Source organism: Erithacus rubecula (assembly GCF_903797595.1).
Source record: "Erithacus rubecula genome assembly, chromosome: 3".
NCBI classification, from domain to species: Eukaryota; Metazoa; Chordata; class Aves; order Passeriformes; family Muscicapidae; genus Erithacus; species Erithacus rubecula.
In genome coordinates, this window is record NC_136689.1 from 43,223,950 (window position 1) to 43,246,327 (window position 22,378).

A 22,378-nucleotide genomic window follows, 5' to 3' on the forward strand; every position below is an offset into this window, starting at 1 on the left:
ACACCAATGTAGAAAGTGAAGTAAATAAACTCTGACAGTGTAGGGTTCATCAACTATGTCTGACAGAGATCAGTTTATAAGTAAGATCAATCTAGTGCCTAACCTGATGTCTTACATATTCAGAGCTGAGAGGTGCCACTCCCTGAGGTTTATGATGTCCTTTCTTGGAAGGAAAGATCCTTGCTTGACGGAATTTTACATCCGTATTTTACTTCCCCACAGGCACAGTTTTCTAATGTCAAGAGGTATAGCTCTTAACCATATGCATCACTTTCTGAAAGATAAAGTTTGCCTATGTAAAGAAGTATGACTTCTGACCATACCCTCGACTGAACCTTGCATCTGCAGCATATTCTAAGAAAACAACATCAATCATTAACACAGAATTCTCTCAATGATGCTGTGAGAGAGACACTCAAAAAATCAAAGAACCCTTGGCATGTCTGAGTTCTGTGGCTTTTTATGTAAAGCTCATTCTTCTCCCTGCAAAGCTCATGGTTACAGAATGAAAGTGGAGGGCTAGTGGAGAAAAAATAGCCCTTGATTTTGTCTGGATAGTTTGGAGTAAGGCAAGATGAGCGTGAGCAGAACACTGTTAAGGTCCTGTGGTTGGTAAAGTAACCACTCTGCTGAGTTAGTCTCTTTCCATGTGAAATAAGCTAGATGCCAAGTCTTTCTATGGGTTGTGACATTTAACAGTTATGGATCACACATCAGAAGAGGAACATGTTATTTATAAGGCTCTCAAGAAAAGCCAGGAGAGCAACAGCTCACTGGGAAATAATCTGCCTTCTTTTTTAAAGGTGATGTTAGACTGTCAAGTCTATTTATCGGGTCTTTCATATCCAGAGCCTCTCTCAGCCAAGCTTGAATTGCTACTGTTTTTGTCAAGAGCTGCCTAACAAGATCTTTTATCCCATAGAATAATGTTCTGTAGATAGCTTATATTTGAGTTGTGGAAATTAAGTGTATCAGGATATAATCTGTCAGTGTAGGGAGACATGAGCGCTCTCTCTTAAGATGGTGTAGATTTTCATAAATAAAAATAGCATCTAAAGACCTTAGACCTCATTGTTCTCACTGGAATGTGTCTGCACGATACGGCAGCCTTTGAAATTCCCCTGGTATCTAGTGTTTTATGTTTCTTGGCAAAAAGTCTTGTCTGAGAAAATACTTGACACTTAGATGCTGCTAAAGTGTTACTGTAGCAACAGGTTTCTCTGTTTATGCAATTCACCTCGGCGTTCTGCAGGCGCTGTTGTGCATTGCAAGCGGTAGGACTTCAGAGGAGAAGTAATTGCAGAGCTGGAGCAAAGGGAAAGTCAGATGCTTTTCCCGGGGAAAAGCCTTGAGACAGGGTTCACCTAGCTCTCCCCCATATGGCTCAGACAGCATTTCCCGAGCACCACTTTGCTGTTTCTCCCCTTCGCTGCAGATTATAAAGAAGCAGAAGGGCAAGGCGGAGCAGGCCGAGGCCGTGGAATGGCGGAGCAGCGGCCTGGCGTCCGGCACGGCCTCGGAGCAGAGCATGCTGACATTCCCGGGGAGCCGCAGGGGCTCCTACACCCTGTGGGTGAGTGCACGGCACGGCTGGCCGGGGTCTGGTGCTCAGCACCACGAGATGCAGCCGCGGATAAGAACAGGACAATAATTAGCAGCAGAGAATGGTAATTAATTGTGTGTCTGGACAATCTGTCAGCTTCCTGCTTTCCTGACATCCCATGGGCCGTGGAGGTACATCACAGACATCGTGTTGTTTTGGTGACTGTGCTGGGGAGGACTAAGTTTGTGATATGAGCAGTGTCACTGCTTGATTTGAGTGCTGACAGGACTCAATGCCTCAGTGTTTATTCCTCAGAACAGTTCTGCTCACCTAACTTTTTTGTAGGCCTTTGCTGAGTGTTATGTTTTGTTTTGTATAAAGTTAGGTTTCTGTAATGTTTCTTTTTCTCCTTAGCTATCTTACAGAAAACAGCCACCACCAGCAACAAAAGAGTAAACTCTGCTGCAGAGCACGATTTGTGTCTTACACCAAAGAGTGTTTCCTCCTTCTACTTATTTCTCAGCACAATGTCTTTATCTCCTGATATAAAGCTGAAGAGAATCTGACAAGCTACGTTATTAACAGTTTTAAAAGAGCAGCAAGTAAAAAGAAGTGAAAATAAGCTGTAGGTTTGGACACGCAGTTTGATAATCAGAGAGGGAAGACAGCGACAGATGAGTTAGTTCCAGTCTTTTGACACTGTGGTTTAAGGTGCTGCTCCCAAATATCCTGCTACTGTTCCAGGAACCACCTCTCCCCTGCTAAGCAGAGCCACCAGAACTGATTGGCTATGTCCTAGTTGCCAGCTAAGTTTGCTCACTTACACTCCCAGTGAGAACTGATTTATGCCAGAATATTGACTGTGAGCCAGAGTTGCTGAGATACAGACTCACATCCTAGTCTTCTTTTGACTTATTTGCAAAATGAAGGGGTACTGCCTGTAATGTGACACTGTTAATAAGTGATCAGAAGTTAGGGTGAGCATGATTTAAGTGCTTTGCTCTGTCACTCCTAGGCAAGTTGTCTGTGGAATATAAAAGCTGAAAGAGAGAGAGAGTTAATTTTGTGTTTGATGCAAATGAGTTTTCTTTCTGAAGTTTAAAGACAGGGCTCAGAGAAATATGCTGTTCAAATTCTCAGTCATTATGCTAGAAGCCTGTTCTGCACTTGGAGAGTTAACCTTGAGCTCAACACTTTTTGAAATTCTCTTCTGAAGTAACAATTTAGTCCTGATTTTTTTTGCCAGAGGAAGTCTCATTGGTTTGAGTGATAGTAGAATTTGTGAAAAACACTGGAGAAGCAGAAATGTCACACAATAAGGTGCAAGCAACTTCAAAACCTCTGTAGCCATCAGTCAATACTAGAGATCCAGATGTGCACAGTATTTTATAAGGACACTCTACCTCTGTACAGGGTCTTTTGCCACATTTTTCACCATTTGTTCCAATTGTTTTCCTACAGTGCTTTAAGGAACACGAATTAATTTGGCCACCTGCTGTCAGTTGTTTCATCTCTCTTACAAATTTAGTTTCTGCCTTTTGCTTTACTAGGGTTATGTTATCATATTCTTTTCTCCTCTGAAGTGTGTATATGTTTATTTTTGCTTTGCTCTGAATAGAGGAGAGTTTTATTAGTATGACCAGACACCCTTGTAAAGGAAGTATAGATCCAGTCATTGCCATAGCTAAGATAGTTGCGCTTATTTTAGGCTGTTAGCACAAATAAAGTCACAGAACCTGGGCCTGCTGGAAAGTCTACTGCAAGGCAATTTGTGCAGAGCAAATGTAGAGCACTTACAGCCTGCTTGATTCTCATCAAAAGTGCTGAAACAACTCAAATTCCTTTTCCTGAGCTTGATTTCCATTCCACTTTGTTGTCATCCAGTGACAAATGGAAAGCATGCATCTGTCAGTAGATTTGCAGGACTAAACCACATCTCTTTCACTTCTGCTAGAAAAGATAACTTTCTCACATGATATAAAGAAGAATTGCAATATTTTTTTCTTTCCAAAGCAAAACCTTGCTTCTACAGAAGCTAGCATAGAGGCCTTATGCCCATTCCAGGCAAAGCTCCTTATTGTCTCCCAGGAACTCTTGAGTCCAAGTCTGTAACAGCAAGTCTTCCTGGATTCCATTACAAGAGGTGCAGTTTGCTTAGTTTCTAAATAATGACGTTATGTTGACCAAAAATACCCAAAATCTTGATTTGTGTTTATACACCTAACATTGATCTGTGTGTGGTGGCTTAGTTTAGGCATAGATCTGCCTGTAATGATAAAAACCTTTTAATATTAGTACACACCACAGCTCACAAGGGATCTGCTGCAACAGATTTATTAGCACAGGTGTTCCTAGTGTAACCAAGCTTTTTGCAGACAGACACGGTGACCACAACAATCTCAAGGGAAGGAAGAAGAAAAACAAGTTTTCGGGTTTTTTCTATCAAAGCTAGCCAAGGAGACTATTACTGTGTCAGAGTTATGTATGTGAACCTGTTTCCCAGTAAAGGTTATTTACCTAGAACTTCCCTGTTCAAGTATTTCTTTAATTCCAGGATAACAAATTAGCAGAGGCAGGATTGATTAAATAAAAGGAAAGAATAAACATGATTAACAGTAAGACTTACATGAGAGGAAAGAGAGATAAGGATAGAAAATCCTAAGACAGTCAGAATGTAGTGTTTTAAAATTGAAAATTCATCTTAGAATAAATTTTTTTTTGTTTTCTCTGCAGAAAATAATACGTGTGCTTTTGCTAGCACAGTGAAACTAATAATATGTAACTCAGGACAATTCCATGTTGTAACACTGGCCTTTAGAAACCCATGTTTATTATTGCATTGCTTTTTATTACCATAGTCACTTCTTACTGAGTCAAAGGGTGCTGTAATAATCCCAGGCATCACCTTGTGGTTTCACCTACCAAGCATTTTTTCTTTTTATCACAGTTATTTGTGTGCAGCTCATCCATATCAGCCAGAAACTTCCAGTGGTCTCTGGAAGCCCTGCATTACCTCTCTGCTCATCCAAAACCACATGCTTTGAGAAAGTAATTAAATAAGTTAAAGTTCCTCCCTTCCCCCCTCCAAATTATGGCAGTGATTGTTTAACTGCAGTACCACAGTGTGGTATTAGCTGTAGACATTGCCTTCTCTTTTTTTTTTTTTTTTTTTTCCCTCTTAGATTTCTTTGAGATCCCTCACCCAGGCTAAAAATAGTGAAACAGAGCTGAATATTTTATTTCCTCATCTCATAAAAAGAGATGGATGGCACCATCTGTTTCTTATTACCAATAAGCAAAAGCTGTGCAGTGTTGGGATAGGAGGAGTGCAGAGCAATGGGTGGGTGATTCTCTGCTCTCTCAGTCCAGTTCACCCCCCCATACAGCACTGCCAGCCAGAGAGCACACGACCAGTTGGCAAATTATATCCCATATAAACATTGATGGAGTGAAGGCACCCTGGTGTGTTTTAAGTGCTGTATTAGTGGTCCTTATTTTGCAGCATAAAGAATGCATATATAAACAGAAGCTCATCCATAATTTATATTACATAAAACAGTTAGGGATATAGGGAAAAGGAGGATTTCATTATATACACATTATGGTGCACCTCAGGGAATGCAGAAATATACTGGTTAAGTTAATTATAAGGTCCACAGTGTACTGACAGTTGTTTATTTTTTTCTTCCTTTTTTTTTTTCTCCATTTGATTTGTTTTAAAGAGTAGGAAGGTCCCACAAGTTTGAGGTCTAGCACTGCTTTGGAAATCCCTCGAGATTTTGCAGGTGCTCTTTACCTTTTTAGGTTTGTCTCAAACAAAATTACTTGAATGAAACCTTTTTGAGGAGGAATCCTGTTCAGCAGTCATGGAGCACAGTGGAAGAGTGATTTGAGATGAGGGGGGCATAGCACTGTAGGTACCAGCTGACATCAGTTCGTACTTGTCAACGACTGCATCAGAAACATCATATTTATGTCTCATAAATAAATGTGTCATGCCAGAAGGAAGATGGAGCTTTTAACTTTTGTACAGGAGCTGGCTTCAGAAGGTTGCATGGTGTGTATTGCTGGGACCTACTTCCAGTGAGGCAGGTGTGCATTCATCCAGAAGCCCATCAGCTGTATCCCAGTGCATAATTTGCTGTTTTGTTTCCTTGAAAGAAGCCAACTGCAGCACCATCTTCTTTGTACAGAATGGGAAAGAACAGTGCATTTTGAGATGGAAAAGCACTCGGTGCTCTGAAAATAATGTGTCTTTTTCACTAATATTTACTATTTGAAGATCCAACTTTATCTAAATACTTTCCAGATTACAGATAGTGCTGGCATCTGCAGACTCCACAGGTGACAATGTAATTTTGTAATCTCACTGCAAAAACTATTTCAGATCAAGAAGACTCCATCCATGGAGTTGGTTTCCCTCCTTCCACTGCTGCAGAAGGGTAGGATACAATTAGTCTGTGATTCTGACTCAGCAATTAGTGCCAGATTTTAAGGCTCAGGTTGCTAAATAATCAGTGCAAGGCTAAACATGACAGCATTGTCCTTTTAAAGTTGTTTGTGTAACTTGAGTTTGTAATTCTTCTTGATATGTATCTCTAGCAGAAGATTACTGGGTTTTGGTTTCACAGTTCTATCCATGCACTTGACAAACTTCCAAGACGATTTTGGACACTTGATTGAGCCCATGCAGGCCTACATTCAGCTGCATTGTGCTTACTGTCAGCAAACAAGATAGGTTTTAAGGCATGAAAGGGAGTAGGAGAAAGGACAAAGAAGGGTGGTCGTTGTATAATGTTATTTTCCAAATAATTAAGCTCATATGTTGCTCTTTCAAGCTTTATTTTGTTTTAAAGATGCTATCATAATACATTCCAGGGTTTCGCAGAATTTTCAGGTATAACTTAAAACCTATGATACTCAAAGCTAGGCTGATTTAGATTAAATCAAGGTGTATATTGCCAGAGCAAGAAGTAAATAAACACAGAACAGTTAAGGCTTCTTTCTTCTGGTATTTGAGTAGGAGACACCGTGATTCTCTCTGAAGGGCGAGTCCTGTACTGAGCACAGCTTTGTAGATGAGGGTCAGAACAGGACATGAAAGGTTGCTCAGGAAACAGAGACATCTAGAGATGGATAAAAAAAGAATAGTTGTGTTTATTGAAGAGTATTCAGTTGAAAAAAAATGGTGTGTTTATGTGTAAGGCTGCAGTTAGACCTGAAACGTGGGTGCCAGCTCACCTCCTCCCACTACCCTGTTATACAGAAGCACTTTTCCAGAGAGATGTGCTAGTAGCAAAGCAAAATCCTCCTGTCCTACACCAGAACCAGGGATCTGGCTTTTGCTGTTCCTCTTTCTCTTCTGCAAGTAAAATGGTAATACTGTCACTACAGGATACTAACTGAGCTCTCAGTGTCTTCAAAGAGGGAAGTGTCTTCCCTGTTTGTTCTTGGTTTCATTTGTTTAGGTTTTTTCAGGACTTCTCATGCAACATTCTAGGTGTGGGAGGAAGGAGGAAGAATAGGCTCTAGGTGAATATGTGAAGAGCAGTAATGGCTAAATGCATAAGGGTACCTTGTAAAGGCACTGTGTGGATTACAGCTCAATTGGTGTATTTAGTCTCTGTTCCAAACTTCAACAGACTGGTTCACATAAATCCATTACATCTATCAAACGATGATATTTTTTGCTCCTAGCACTTTCCTAAATTGTTAACCCCATAAGTACAATAAAAGGGTGTTTACACTCGTATTCTGGGATCAATATGAAATATCCATTATATATGAAATATCCATTATTGCCAGCTTACAAATTCCTTGCAAACAAAGCAGCAGCACTTTCACATGTAGGGCCAGCTTTTTTCTTTTTTTACACTATGGTGATGGTGTAGAGATACTGACATGCCCACCAGCAATGGGTTTGTTGAGGAATAACCTCTTGTCTCTCTTCCTTACAACTCTATCTGATCAATGAAGGTTAGCTAATCCAAATTGAACCAAAATAAATGTGCACATAGCACTGCACAGCTGTGCAATTCATCCTGCCAACCGACTCATTCCTGATAGCTAATCATTATTTTTGAAGTCTTTTTAAATGTACAGTGCTTTTAAAGGAATCAGATGTCTAAGAGGCCAGTAGAAGGATGGAAAAAATCCATTGCAGCCAGGATATGTCTGTCACTAGTGAACAAAAAGGTTTGGGCAGACCCTAGAAAGACATATGTTCTAAGGCTTTTGCAGGAGAGGGACAAGTCATCTTTGTTTTCTCCCAGCCTGCTGTTCAAGGGTTTGCCCTGATGGCCGAGATATCCACAAGGGGTGGTTAGGAGGGAATTTTCTTTCAATTGAGTGGGAAAATCTGCCTCTCCTTGCCCTTTTTCAGAAGGTTGTTAACAGATCCTTTGCCACATACCAGATTAACTAAGGAACAGATGCTCAAAACCCTTGGTATTTCACTCCCACTGCTAGATGTCTGGACTGCATACATTTGAGCAGAGCAAAAATCACTTCCAGGATAAATAGGCTGTGGCAGAGTGGCACCATTTGCAAGCTCATACTGTCTCCTTCCTGGTGTGGGAGTTTTCTTACCAAAGGATGCATAAACTGTTAATGCCTAGGGATTGCTGCTGTATTTGATACCAGACCTGCTGGTTCTGTCTGTGCATTGATTATATTCACAGAGCACAGCTGAGAAGGGGATTTGCTGCACCACTGGCAGGCATAGCTGCAGAGTTTGCAAGGGAGGAGAGGGGATCGATGGGGTTGCATTCCAGTCATCTGAGTTTATGTGTCAGTTCTAGATCGATTCCCTGAATAAACAAGGTAGTCCTCAAAACCCAACTTAGCACTCAGGTCAAAGCACAGGATTCTGTTGCCCAGATCCAGAGGTACCTGCCCTCAGCATGAGTGTTGAGGTCCCTGTGCCTGCAAGGGATCCTGCTGTGGTGACCCTGCAGCTGCTTTGGGGCACCCGGGGTTCCCAGTCCCTCCTGAACCTGGGAGAGTCCTCGATCTATTCCAAGAACTTATGGAATTTGGTACTGTTTCACTAGTTATACCAGACTGAAGCACAATGTAAGTGTGAAACAAGGTGAAGTAGGAGGGAAGTGGAGGGGGGAAAGAAACGTGATCCATCAGCTGCTTTTGGGACCTATCTTGAATTACCATTTTAGCTTTTCTTTAGGGGGAAAGAGAAGTTCTTTTTCATCTTTTGATGAAAACCCGTACTTTTTCATATTTTATTGCAAAATCTTCATGTTGTCTCTCCAAACAAAATGCACATATAAGGCAGCTATTCAAGGTGAAGAATCTATAGATTATCAATATCAGACTCAATGTTCTTTATAGTGGTTTATAAAGTTGTTCTCGCTTTTGGTTGCTTGTTTGGCTTTTATTTATTTGGTGTTTAGAAGAGTGAGCTCATAAATTATTACTGACAGAAAATGGGATACTTATATTTATTAAGTAGTAGAATATATGATTACTTTTTTTCACTCCTTCCTTAATCTTCAGAAAGCACTTTGTCTTCCTTTTTATTTTTTAATCAAAGGCCATCAATGAATTAGATGATTCCTTTTAGTTCTAGTTTGGTGGAAAATGAAGGCTGAGTTCTCTCCATCCAGACATGTTAAACTATGCCACAGAAATCCCTGAAGAAGGATTTTAAAACAAAGGATAATAATGTGTCTGTGATTGAAACAGACATGTCACAGGAGGTGCCACTAGGCAGGATTTGGTGGGGAACTCTTCTAGCTCAGGTGTCTGGAAATGCCTGTCAGCACCCCGAGTGTATTTTGTGGCTGTGCTGCACTGCCCAGCTCTCCAGCATGCAGCCCCTGCCTCAGTGAGGTGTGTGCAGAGCACAGCAAGTGATCCGTGGGGCTGCAGTGCCATCTGCTGATGCACCCATTTACTGCAGAAACAGCAGTGTCCAGCTGCAAACTTACAGGGCAGCCTTGCCATTTATAACTCATAAATACACCTGAAATAGCACTTGGCAAGTGGGTTGGGGGTTTTGTTTGCTAAGGAAGCAGAATTTCTGGCTAGGAAATATGCCAAGACTCTTTAGCTCCTGTCCTGACATCTGACATCTTTGTAAATCAAAAAAGTTCCTACATTCCTGGCTTCTTTTGAAAAATTTCACTTAGGTTCCTGTATTTTTTTATATATACATTTGATTCTTCTTCCCTAAGATCTTTTTGCAGTCCAAGCATGTAGGCAGTTGATAAAGCTTGAGGGAGATAGTTCCTTCATTTGGTCAGTAAAAATATCATGTTCTAAAACAAACTGATCCAAGAGCATAGCAGGGTAGCCAGCCTTACCTCCAAAACTTCTGTGCATCCATTCACAGGGAACCACTGGGAGCATCAACTCCCAGGCTCCTCAAGCCTGTTCCCTTATTTTTCAGTGTTTTGCTTCCCATACAAATGTCCCCAAGGGAAAGACGTCCCCTGTGGATCTACAGATGGTCTGTTGCCTCTGTGAAGAAGACAGGCACTGATGCAGCACAGTACTGTGTGCTTCTGCTGCCTGCACAGGTCAGTGCAGCAGTGAAATTGGCCCACAGGGAAGTAGGATGTAGCCCATGCTGCAGCTATAGGGCTGTGGAGTCAGTGGTGCTGGCTGAGTTTAAGTTGTTGCAAGTGTGCCAGCCAAGATTAGAGATTTTGCTGTGTTGCCTCACAAATAACTAACTTTTTAGTTTGCTCTTTATTTGTAAAAAGCAACACAAGAAGGTCCTGAGGTAGTTTGCATTTTGGATAGAGCCATGAGTCGGGCTGCTAATTAATTTGAGATAAACTTGCAGACAAACATTTGCTTTTGTGCTTTGAAAAATACAGTCAATTTAGACTGGTTTGTTCTCATGCCAGGATGTGCTTCTGTTGTGCTCCTACACCAAGCTTTGCTATTGACACTCCTTTTTATTTTTGTCATTATCAGTGCTACCAGTGATTTGAACTCAGGGATGAATGTTTATGCTTTCTTTCCACTCCTGGTTGTCTGAGTAAAATACAATTCTACTGTCTCTCTATCCCTATCTAAAACTAACTTTCAGAACAAGAAATAACATAATCCTCTACTTTTATGTATTTTTCTGAATTGGATCTTACCAGAACATTGGTACTTCTTGATCATTTCAATCTCCCCAGATACAAGAACTACAGAGAACTGAAAATGTGGTAGTGAAGAGTAGAAATTCAATAGCATCTTCCTTTTTCAGGATCTAAATGTAGGGGTGCAGCCAAGCAATTTTATCATGGCATTACTTTTCCCTCCTTGAGCCTTTTGTGACTTTGAACCATCCTTAGTAAGAAGAGGTGGTTCTTCTAGCAGAGCAGTCCAAGACAGATTTTATTAAAAATTCACATAAAGTGTAGAAAAATAATGAAGATGGCCTCAAGGCAAGCTTTGGAGGCACCAGAAGCTTTACTCCTTACTGTATTTCAGCTGGATTTCTTGGAAAAATTTCTTAGCAGTAGTTACTGCCTAATATCAATTTCCTGCTTCACAGAGACCTTGCAGAAACTATGGAGAGCCGTTTTCCTCTGATCTGACCCAAAAGTTTTAGTACACAATTCTAAAAAACCAGCTTTTTGCTAGATAAGCTTGTTTGGTTGAGCTTATTTCAGATCCTAGGCTACTACACGACATGGGACTGTGTCTACTTTCTTTTCTGAGCTTCCTTGTTTTTCTGCTTCTTTCACCCTTCAGGCTGTCCATCTTCTCCTTTTTAAATGCTTCAAGCTGTTGTGTCTCTCCCAGTCCTTCTGAAACCTTTATCTGCCCTATAGTGCGGTTGAACCTGAGCTGCCTTTAAATTGTTTGGGCAAAGCATCAGCCTGAGGGCAGGACTGCCCAGCTCCTTCAGGAGGTTTCACCCATGCCACGCTCTGCCTCATCAGGGTTAAGCTGCTGGCAGGTCTTAGGTGAGTTGAGAGCAAAGGTTGCTGCCATCACTGTGGTGGCATCACTTTACTGTGATGTTTATGCAACAGTTAGTAGGCACACAAGAAGCTGCCATTTAAACAAAAGAGAAAAGCTGTCAAACATTATCAGAGTCCCAGTTATCATTTTACAGACTACTTAAGTTCTTACTGGTATTCTTAAAGATTCTAAAAGTTCTTTGAGTAATAAGGGAAAATAGATACTACTGATGGAACTGTAGGCTATTCCTTCTTCTGGGTCTTCAGCATCTCTTATCTCTTGTGTTTGCTATATGAATACGGAAAAAGAATGTGCCCTGAGAGAATATTCATGGACAGCCACAACAACTTGCTGCTTCCAGTATATAACAACATTAACACAAATATTTCAAAAGATGCAGCAGACACTGGACTTAATTTATTGAAAGCATGGCAAGTTTGCAATTCTAGCTTTACAATGAACCGAAGTGAACTACAGCGCAGTTCAGGTGGCAAATTTGTGGCAGAATTATTTATATTGTAATGCCAAGATGAAATCAAAGTTCATCAGCAAATTTCCTATAGTGAAATAATTTATCTACCTGTATGCATTGCATTAAATTATTTTATTTCTTTTTCAAGGGTAAGAAGGATTCAGATGATCTTGATCAGTGAAAGATCAAGTTCAAGGTTTGAAACAGACTAAATACACACTTGAATATGGCTGACTTGTAAAAGTGATGAACCTGAAAGATTCCCTATAGTAAAATTACCTTGACCTTGTTGTGACTAATTTTTATCACCAAATTTTAAAGGAAACACTACAATGCATTATATTAGGACCTGTATCTTTGTATGGACAAGATTAACAAAGTTGTGTAGTCATTGTAGTAAGAGAAAATATTTGATTCCAGTGCAATAATTCTGGCTTTCCTTCATGAATTTGGAAGCCAATCTAAACCCTTGTGCTTAATTGTGTTTCCTTTTACTGCTGAGCCAAGAATACAGGAAGATTTGCAGTTAATTAAATCTTTTGGCACGGTACATGGGACCCACAGAGGAGCATTTCAGATGAGAGGACATGCAGCCAGAAAGTGCTATAAGTGTGGCTTTTGAGCCAGCAGGACTCTCAGGACTTATGCTGTCCTGGGAATTGAAGGGGCTTGAAAACAGCTGAAAGTCAAGTTCTCCTTTACCTCAACTGCACCAGTGCAAAGCAGACCTCTGATACAGGCTAGGACTGGCTCTTTTGAGAGAAACAGATTTATTTGTTTGCAATTTGAACATCACTAAAAATGCACAGAGATTTGAGAGTGCCAACTTAACCTGTGCAAAACAGCTGAGCCACTTGTAACTGGCATACACAGTCTTGTACTGACTGCTGGGAAGGCAACTTGACTCTAACTCTGAAAGCTTTGTTTCTAGAACTGCATATGTGATTTGATATTCAAGTGTGAGTTCTACTGAAATCAACAGCACACTGACAGCACTCAAAGCTTTTTAAAACAGGCCAAATTTAAAGGTGTCTTCTGTATTTGACTGACTTCTCTGTGCCTAGGTCAAAACTAAAATGTCTGATCTGCTTATGTGGAACAAAAGGCAAGTCCTTTCCCTTCAGTAGCAGTCAGGCTGATTAACAATCAAAACATTATTTTACCTTATTATGCCTTGAAATGTGACCCTCCTAGAACTAAATAGATGTGCAATTGTAGGCTAAGTTGAGTTCATTAGTAAGATGGCATAAAACGGCTCAGCATATTGGGTGTTAGGTATGTATGTCCTAGCAAAGAGAATTCTGCATTAAAATCATTTGGGTTGCAGATCTCTTTCTGGGGAACAGCCTGTTTGTTTGCTTTTTCTTTAGTTTTTAACTTCTGCAAATTGTTACACCAGATGGCCTGTTGAGCCAACAATAGATCATCATGTCTCACCACAATGGGATCCTTTCTGGCTAACTTGAGTCAAAGCAGTTCAGTATCAGTCCTCACCAAGCACATTCCCAACAACTTCACCTTAATTATTTATCTCCATCTGGTCCATGGTAGTATAAACAATTTCCTGCTTCTTTGCATAGCATCAGAAATGCACATAAATAAGCAATCTAATGCTGAATTATTTTGAATGCATTAATTCCTATTTGTGATGTTAGCACATCCCACACTTCCGTGGGTAACTGAATGCTAATTATGGTAACGAGTTGGATAATTAATTACTTCTATTTTCAAATTGCACTCTTTGATTTTTAATCCCACAGAGGTCTCAGTCTGCATTCTCCCTGGCTAGTGAAGATATGGCCAGTAAAGGACAAGACCTTGCATCATCTGTGACCGAGACTCTTCAGAGGCAGCAAAAGGGACAGTCCAGGAAGCAGAAGGAACGCAAGCTCTCGGCTTTACCCAGCTGGAAGAGTGTAGACAGACTAAATGAAACAAGTAAATATTTCTAGTACGAATAAGATTATTTTTTTGGTTCTCACTCACATGTGGAATAAATGCAACTTAAAGCAAGGACCTTCTTGAGGACATTTCTGCTGACCTCTGTGCTTCCAGAGGTCACATGTAAAACACATATTTGATGTTGCCATGTCACAGTTTCATTGGGTTATGTCATTGCTTATCTTAATTTTCTTTTTAAAAAAATCATTCAAAATTTGGGTCTTTGTGAAATTGATTTTGGACTGTTACAAAATTTAGACAACTAGTTTGGATACATTTTAGAGCTTCTAAGACACAAGAACTCAAGGGCCCTTCTTAGTCATTGGTAATCTGTCCTCCAAACTCCAAAGGAGTTTGCAGCCCATTGTATCCCTTCCATGGCACAGGGTAACTGTTCACAAGGTTACATGGTGAGTTAGTCATTAAAAATTTCACATTTAGAATTCCTCCTTACAACTTTATTTTCAACCCTGATTAATTCACAAATGCAGTGTTCTGTGCAGCCCTACTCACTGATACTTCCAGACTAGTTTGAGGAAACTGTAGGAGTAGGAACTTCACAGACCAGCAGCTTCCCTGGGTCTGGCCTTTGTCGTCAAGCATTAGGTATGGATGTAAATATGGATGATAGATGGTGAGCAGCTTTCCAAGTTAGCTCCATTCCTGAATCAGCACCCTGGGATGGAATGCAATTCCCCACTTACTTCTAGATGACATAAAGACAGGTTGTAACTGAAGAAGATATCAATGTATATAAGTATCTGAAGGGAGGGTGTCAGAGGATGAAGTCAGGCTCTGCTCAATGGTGCCAAGCAATAGGACAGGAGAGACAACAAGCGGAAACTGATGCACAGGAAGTTCTGCCTGGATATGAGAAAGAACTTCTTCACTATGCAGGTGACCAAGCGCTGGAACAGGTTGCCCAGAGATGCTGTGGAGCCCCCTTCACTGAAGATATTCAAGAACCTGGATGCAATCCTGTGCCATGTGCAGGTTGGTTGGACCAGCTGACCCACTGTGGTCCCTTCCAGCCTAACCCTTTCTGTGCTTCTGCAGCTGTGGCTCCTGCTCTTGGGGTGGTCCTGTGTCCATTGTCTCTCTTCTGGATGAAGCATTTGTGAGGTGTACAGGAGTGTAGAGTTGGTTAGTTTTTACCCCTACAGCTGCACAAGGGGAGGAGCTGAACTCATTGCAGCAGCATTCCCTGGCTCCAAGTGTTGTCATCCCATGGCAGAATCTGCTTGTTCTTGCTTCTTTTCTTGTAGCAGCTGTAGAACCCATCTGGCCCCATAGCACATTGGTTCATGAAGCTGTACAAGAGGAAAACTTTTGTGGGGTGAGTTCTCTGGTGCTGTAACTCCCACTGCTGCCTCACTAGGTGCTGGCAAGCAGTAGTTGTTAAAATGTGTGTTTGAGTTTGGTGGGGACCAGGGGACTGGGGCTGTCCATTCATTCAATATGTTTATCTGTAATGCCAGTTTGACAACTGGGGAGACTGAAATTTAGACAACTTCAATACTTGTCCTCCCCCATGAAGGAAATTGATATTAAAGTAGTACTAAAATCTGACTTAACCAAGTATGCATTACTCTGTGAATTTCTTAATCAACCCACTGTCAGAAGTGTTTTTCTCCTGGGTATTTTAGAGGAAGGCCTATTTTCAGTAAAGCAGTTATTTGGTGCTTAAATTTAAGAACCCACTTGAATCCCATTGCATTCAACTGTTGAGCAATTTAGTATTTAACAATTGCTTAACAATAGCAGAATGACAAATTGACCCAGTTTCTTTTTGGGTGCTCGATACAGGGTATTTTTTCTGCTTCTTTCAACTAAAAACCCCATTTGTGGTGAAATTGTGGTACCTATTGAGCTAATTGTAAATAGCTGATTGTACTAATATCTGTAAGTATGGTGTCTCACCTATGCAGTAATAAGCAGCTTTGTATAATGATACAGAAAACAAGAGAAATCTCAACCAAGAGGCTTTTTAGGCATGTAGCCAAATAGTTCACAATTCTTTTTTTTTTTGCAATACAGTTCATATTGGTTTAAATGATGACTAAAGAGCCACATTATGATGTTGTCCTTCTTCTCCCCCCTTTATCAATAGTCTTACAATGCAACTTTTAAAATATTTTTTCCTACTCTCATGATGAATTTTAGCTTATGCCCAAAGAATTGTGTGAAAAAGCCATTCTTTCAAGTAAGTGACTTCATTTTGAAAAATCAGAAAGGGGCACAATAAAACTGGGAGAAAACTGAGTCAGCTTTCTGAATATCGAGTTCTCAGTAGCTTTCTGTTCTGTTTGCCCTCTAAGATGTAATCAGCTACTATACTGTCCTTTCTTCTGTTAACTGAGGTTGGTTTACTGATTCTCATGTGGTGTTGTTAAATAGAATAAGGGGATATGGTTTGGGGGAGAAAAAAAGTAGGAGTAAGAATTGGATCTTCTCAAGTTCTCTGAATTAACTTAAAACATAGAAAGTGAAAACAAGCCAAAATTATTCAAATGAGGAAGAAATGCAAGATTGGTCATAAAACTCTCATAGCTCCTAAGTTTAATTACCATTTAATTTTTGTTTTGCTTTTGTGGGAATGATTTGGTGGTAGTAGTACACCTCAGACTTTTTTTTTTTTATTTTAACTAAACACAGCTTACTGCATACTAATGTTCTTCATGAACAGTTGCAGGGAGAAAAACTTCTTTTCATCCTAGTATTTGTAGCCATCTAATTCAAAATGTCTAATTTTATTCTACAACAGACCCAGATATTACTGTGTCCTTTTGAAAATAGTGATGTTCTGCTTACATTTTGAGAAAACTAATTGTTTATATTAAGTATTTTCATCGATTTCTGGAGATAACAAATTTGAATCCATAGGAGGAATCCTTAAGTCTGAAAAGTTCATTCAGTAGGCTGGATCACTGTGTAAATCCATGGCATTATATATTTTTCAAGTGATGAAGAAGGCAGAGTCATCACACATGCATATTTCCCATGAGGGGAATTTTCAATTTTGATTGGAAATTAAATCTAAATTTAGAAGAAATGCAATTCTCAGAGTTATGAGAGTTAAATAACACTTTCTGACCATATTTGTGACTTTTTTTTTGTTTTTATGTTGGAGTTGTAATGCATACTCTGAAAATGTGGAAGGATGCAAGAGCAGCGGTGCTTGTGTCAGAAGGCTCATTTGATATTTAGTCTGGGGTACAACAACATCAGCCATAAACAAGAGTCTAGGAAAGATTAGGACAAAGCAAGTATTTTTCATACTGCCTCTAACTTGGCTCTGAGTCACTAAAACTTTCCATTTAATGACTAACTCAGCTAGAAGTGTTTTTCTGTATGTAGTAAATTTTAGTGGATTTCTCCTCTATCTTCATAGCCATCTCTGTTTTATCATGTATAATTTCAAGCATCCAGAACAACCTTAGGCAAGAAGCTCCATATATCTGGTATCCATTGCATCTCACTTCTTTCTTTTTTGGTTTAGAACCTTGATTTCTCTAACCTCTTCATACCCTCTAGTAGTTAGGTTGGAAGAGATTCCCCCATCTCTTTTAGCATGTATTCTCTCAGTCCTCTGTCCTCCAGATAGCAGAGCTCTGGCTTATGTAATCATTCCTTGAATGGATGCTATTTCAGAACCTGGTACATCCTTTGTTGCTCTTCTCTGGTTCCTTTTTCCATCTTTTCAATGTGGGGGACCAGAACTGCACACAGAATCAGACATTTGCAAAATTCAGGATTTATACATGCCTGTATGCTTAAGTTCCATCAGTCTTTCCCAATCATTCTTTTACAAAAACACTTTAGTCAAGTACTATTCCATTTTAGTCATCACCATGACTTAAAGTGGTGGCTTCTGAGTAGTAGGGCAGCTTGGCTCTCAACATGGGAGAGTTCATGTGGCAGCAGCACTTACATTTGCTTGTCAGTTTTGTTGAAACTTTCAACCTGTGGCAAGTAAAAGCAGCCTTTCAGAGTTGTGTCCACAGCTGTGCTTGTTTCCTTTTCACAGGTCCGCCCTCTGTTTTCCAAAGCACCGATGGGAACTGGGTGGCTTTGCAGAACGTCACTCTGCCCCGTCCTCGAATGCTCGCCAAACCAAAGAGTCAGGTGTTCCGAGCTCTGGAGAACGAGTCCAGCGTTGTGTCTGCCTACGACGAGATGGGCTCGGACAGCGAGGACGACTACGACTGGAACGTGGCCTTGAACAAGCTGCGGCGGAGACCGCGGCAATTGCCAGACGACTTCTACTACCCCAGCTCCCAGTACGGCACCGAGTGGGTTTATGGCAACAACCAGTACCAGGCAGCGACCTCCCCCTCCTCTGGGTTATACACCAACACTGAGACACTGTTGTCCGATTCGGAAACATCTTCGGTAAACTCTTCCCAGGAAGCTAAAGGACCTAGCAAACTTCTCTGGTTGCAAAGCAGAACTCAAAGTGATATGCCCAGAATGGAAAAGAAGCACTTCCATGGAGAACTAGATGTAAATTTCAATCCACAGGCAACCAGCTTGGAGTATTCAGACAGCAGTGAGACTGAAGAAGTCCATTATGATTTAGAAAAGAGATCAAGAAGGTGGAAGAAGAACAAAGCCATCTCTGAAGAATTATGTGAAGAAAAGAATCAGGCAAAAACAAACAAGATGAATTTAAGTCAGGTAATTGTACTTGAGATTACCAAATGCATTTTCAAGGAGAGCTGGGCAAAACTAATTAAGCTATGCTGGCAATATCATGTGAATCATGAGTAGGAGGTGGAGTGTTCTTGCAAGATTTATGTTCCTCATGTCTCCTAAATCAGAAGAAGAAAAAGTAGGGTGTTAGACAGGCTTTACCTTTTTCTCAAATAGGCCACTTTCATCCAATCAAAGATGTTGATTTAAAATGCAGTGCTCTTAAGAAAGAAAACCCTTAATATTGTCTAAAGCAAAGAAATGTTAATTAATCACTTGTTTTGTTGTGCTGGTTGTTGTCTGTTTTCTTGGTATAAGAAATAACTCATATTCCTGAGAATCTGTTCTGCGGTGTCCACAGATATTCTGGTAAAGGATAAATCTAATGAGCAGCAGAAATTCAAAAAGGGCTTTTTGTGATATCCAGTCCAAATGATGTCTGCTTTTAATTGGTCACCTTAACATGATTTCTGATGTGTTAGGATGAGTGTTTGCAAACTACTTCCATTTAAATAATTTGTCAATTCGTTAAGAAAACAAACAAAACCCAAACAAGCAAGCAAAAACCCGAACTGTAATATCTCAGACTTGGAAAAACTGTTCATACAGCCTGAAGACAGCAAACGTTCCTTTTAAATTACAGGTGCTGGATAACCAAAAACCCAAGAAGTCTCCTGTATTTGGAGTTTGTCCAGACCTGGGACTGATATTAAGGGATCAATTTGTCCCCCAGAATTTTGTTAGCAGTGCAAACACACAGGCTCAGGAGAATATTGACCCCTAGCTCTATTTCACACATCCTTCCCCTCTTAAATCCTGGAGCTGCATCATTACTGCAGCAGAGTAATAATAAGCCTGAAGCAAGGAGCTGAGGACTGTCTTCTCCCTATGCCTCTCATTATGAGTAACCTGATTCAGTCTTAAAGATAACTGACCAAATTTAGGATGCCTGGAACACTTTTTATTTCCTTGTGCTACTAGTCTGTATTTCTTATAGAAAAACATCAGTACTGCTGATTGTAAGTCAATATTAGGATTCGAGGATTTCAGCAGGGTTTTCATGCTGGATGTCATTAATTCTGGACCCATTCCATCTGCTTTTAGGACAGTGTGGGTGTTTGGGGTGTTCTGTACTGATTCATTTATACTTATGTCCTCACATGTTTAAAATCAACAGTGGTTGAATGGGAGTATGATGTATTGTAATGTGATCTGATGACACATCAGTGGCCATTATTAACTTCTTAGAACATCAGGCAGAATTACAAGGCTTTACAGGGACTGCACAAAGACCATATCTTGTACATAAGGCTTTAGCATTTAGCTTTCTGTCTTTGTGTATTCATGCATGATCTCTGTGTGTCTGTATTCATATTGTGGCTTCCTAGTTGCAATAGACAATATGCAGAGAATGGAAAATCAGAGCTCACTCTCCCCTTCATTTTACCCTCAAGGCTGAAAAAGGTTGTTCCTTCTCCTGCTCTCTCAGCCTCAGTGGGGCAAGCAGAGGCACACTGCCTCCATATCATGCCACTGTTTTCAAAGCAATGAAATTATCACTAGGAAGTTTATTATGGGTAGGTTTGCATGTGTTTAGTTGGTGTTTGGACACACACACACACAGAGGTGGCTGTTTTGACAGCTGGTGCTCACACCTGTAGAACTTTTACTCCAGCCTCTGGCAAACAAGCACGGCTAGCAGCAGGAATGGACTGACTACCACAGTTTAGAGCAAGGATGTTGCATAGCTGAAAAATTCTAGGAAGCAAGTAGAATTGTCATGTGTGTAAGGAACCTGATTTAATGTTTGAGAATTAGCCTGACATCATTTACATTGCTCAGGAAAATGAGATAAAAGGGATGTCAGAGTTTTGTATATTCTCTAGAATAATGTATTGATCTTGGTAAAATGATTGAGGCTGCAGCAGGGAGAGCCCTACATATAAACAATTCTATGGAATTACAGTGTAGGTGTGTGAAGAACTGCAGACAGTATAGACTTAAGATGACTGACTGCAGGGTCTAAACGAGGCACAGCTTTTCACATGATGAGATTATGCAGAGTTTGCAGAGACCATATAAATTCTTCTAAACTCTTGTTGAACCAAGGTACTAGACACTGAATCACTGATTATATGTCAACTGCAGTAAAGAAACACACTTTTTCAGTACTTTACTGCATTGGAATATAATCTTATTTCACTGCATTGTAATAATGAGATGATAATTTGTTAACCATTAGGTTTTCATCAGCATTGTAGAACAGGATTTCGGTTTATCAGTCTAGAAGTTGGGGTTTCTTTTTTAATTTTCAAATAGTGAAGGTTGCTTTCTTGTTTTCTAGTCTCCAAGTTTCTCAGTGAGATGAGAACAAGCTCTTTTTCTTCTTTGCTCTGAGTCCAGAGAGTTGTAAGCAGGTAATGTTCTGGAAAAACTGCAGTCAGTTCATAACTCACAACTGAATTTCAATTTAAAATCAGGTATTTTTTAATCAGGATCCAGTTCCTAGATTAGGATAATGCTGTGACGTGTTTTCTTAAAACGTATTTTAGACACAACAGTGGAATGCTGACTTCGTGACTGAGAGAGAATTTTTTATTTAAAGTCTTCAATGACTTAGAAGGAGAAACCTGAGAACAGATACCAAGATGTGCTGTATCTATGGAAATTTTTGCTTAATGATAAGTAAAAGAAAAAACTTCTTTACTGAGCTGTCTGTAGAGATGCCATAAACACAGTCATTAAGCAAGATATGAAAACTGTCCTGTTAAAACCAAAGTTCTGCTATAAATAATATCTGATTGCTTATGTACCACAAAAGACTTATATTTCTGTGGAAACTGAACTGGAAAGTGCAACCTTGCTTTTAATGATTATTTTTCAAATGGTAACTTTTTACAAAAACTGGACACTCAAGCCATCATTCATTATCTGCTTTTATTATTAATAATTATAGTTATAGTTTATACTATTAGTAATAATAATATTGATATATTGGCTCTCATTATCTTTTTGCAAGAAGGAGATGATTGTAGCTTAATGTAGCTGAAGTTCTTAGGTTTCTGATGCAAAGTGGAGGGACTTAATTGCTTCAAGTGAAAGAAGTGCTCTCATTATGACTTTGCTTCTTTGATCAGGAGACCCCACCTGTTAATTACAGCCCTCCTGCCCTGCAGCCAGGTAAGGGTGAGCACTGTCAGACTGCCTGTTCCCACGGGATGGCGCTTGGGATGTATTCTTTGACAACAGCTCCCTGAAATCACTCTGGCTCTTGTTGAGAAACTGCCTGCAAACCTCACAATTTGTGTATTCTCCTAAAAATTTTAGTTTCCAATTTTTTTGTTTCCTATATGAAGGGAACCTTCTCTCAGGAATTTATGATTTTTAACATGGATTTTGTTCTGGAGCATCTTTTTTTTGTATTTTTTTTTTGTCCACTCTGATGACATTGAGTTATCAGCCATTTGTGTAAAGGATTTGGACACTATGAGTAAAGGTGTATTTCTTTTTTTCGTTGTCTCCTAAAAGATGTATGCTTGCATAGAAACACTAGATTTTCTTCTAGTGAAACTGAGTTAGTGGCTGTGGCAGTCTGCCAGGCCCTCACAGAAACTCATTCTTCAGATAAACTGATAGCCCCCTTTTTTCTTTTTTTTTTTTTCAGTCATTAGTATTATATATTGCTGATAGATTCAAATGGGAATTTACACAATGATTTGTGTAATGACACAAAAATGTCATTAAACTTAGCAGAAAGAGTAAAAATATAAGCAGTAAAGAATAACAAAATTTAACACAGCATCTAT

The 22,378-nt window shown here is 39.9% G+C and overlaps 1 protein-coding gene across 5 annotated transcripts in view; it reads left to right on the plus strand.

The window, feature by feature from the left end:
- Window positions 1-22,378, plus strand: part of MYRIP (myosin VIIA and Rab interacting protein) — a 201,264-nt gene that overhangs the window by 151,841 nt on the left and 27,045 nt on the right. For 4 of the 5 annotated variants that reach the window (XR_013773557.1, XR_013773558.1, XM_079299932.1 and 1 more), the window contains exons 8-11: window positions 1,436-1,573; window positions 13,700-13,877; window positions 14,778-14,873; window positions 17,908-18,557. Coding sequence is in view for 3 of the 5 variants with exons in the window: in XM_079299932.1 (XP_079156058.1) it covers window positions 1,436-1,573; window positions 13,700-13,877; window positions 14,778-14,873; window positions 17,908-18,557 (1,062 nt within the window). In the remaining 2 variants the exon portion in view is untranslated. The remainder of the gene's footprint in view (window positions 1-1,435; window positions 1,574-13,699; window positions 13,878-14,777; window positions 14,874-17,907; window positions 18,558-22,378) is intronic. The other variant, XM_079299933.1, reaches the window with a different exon arrangement.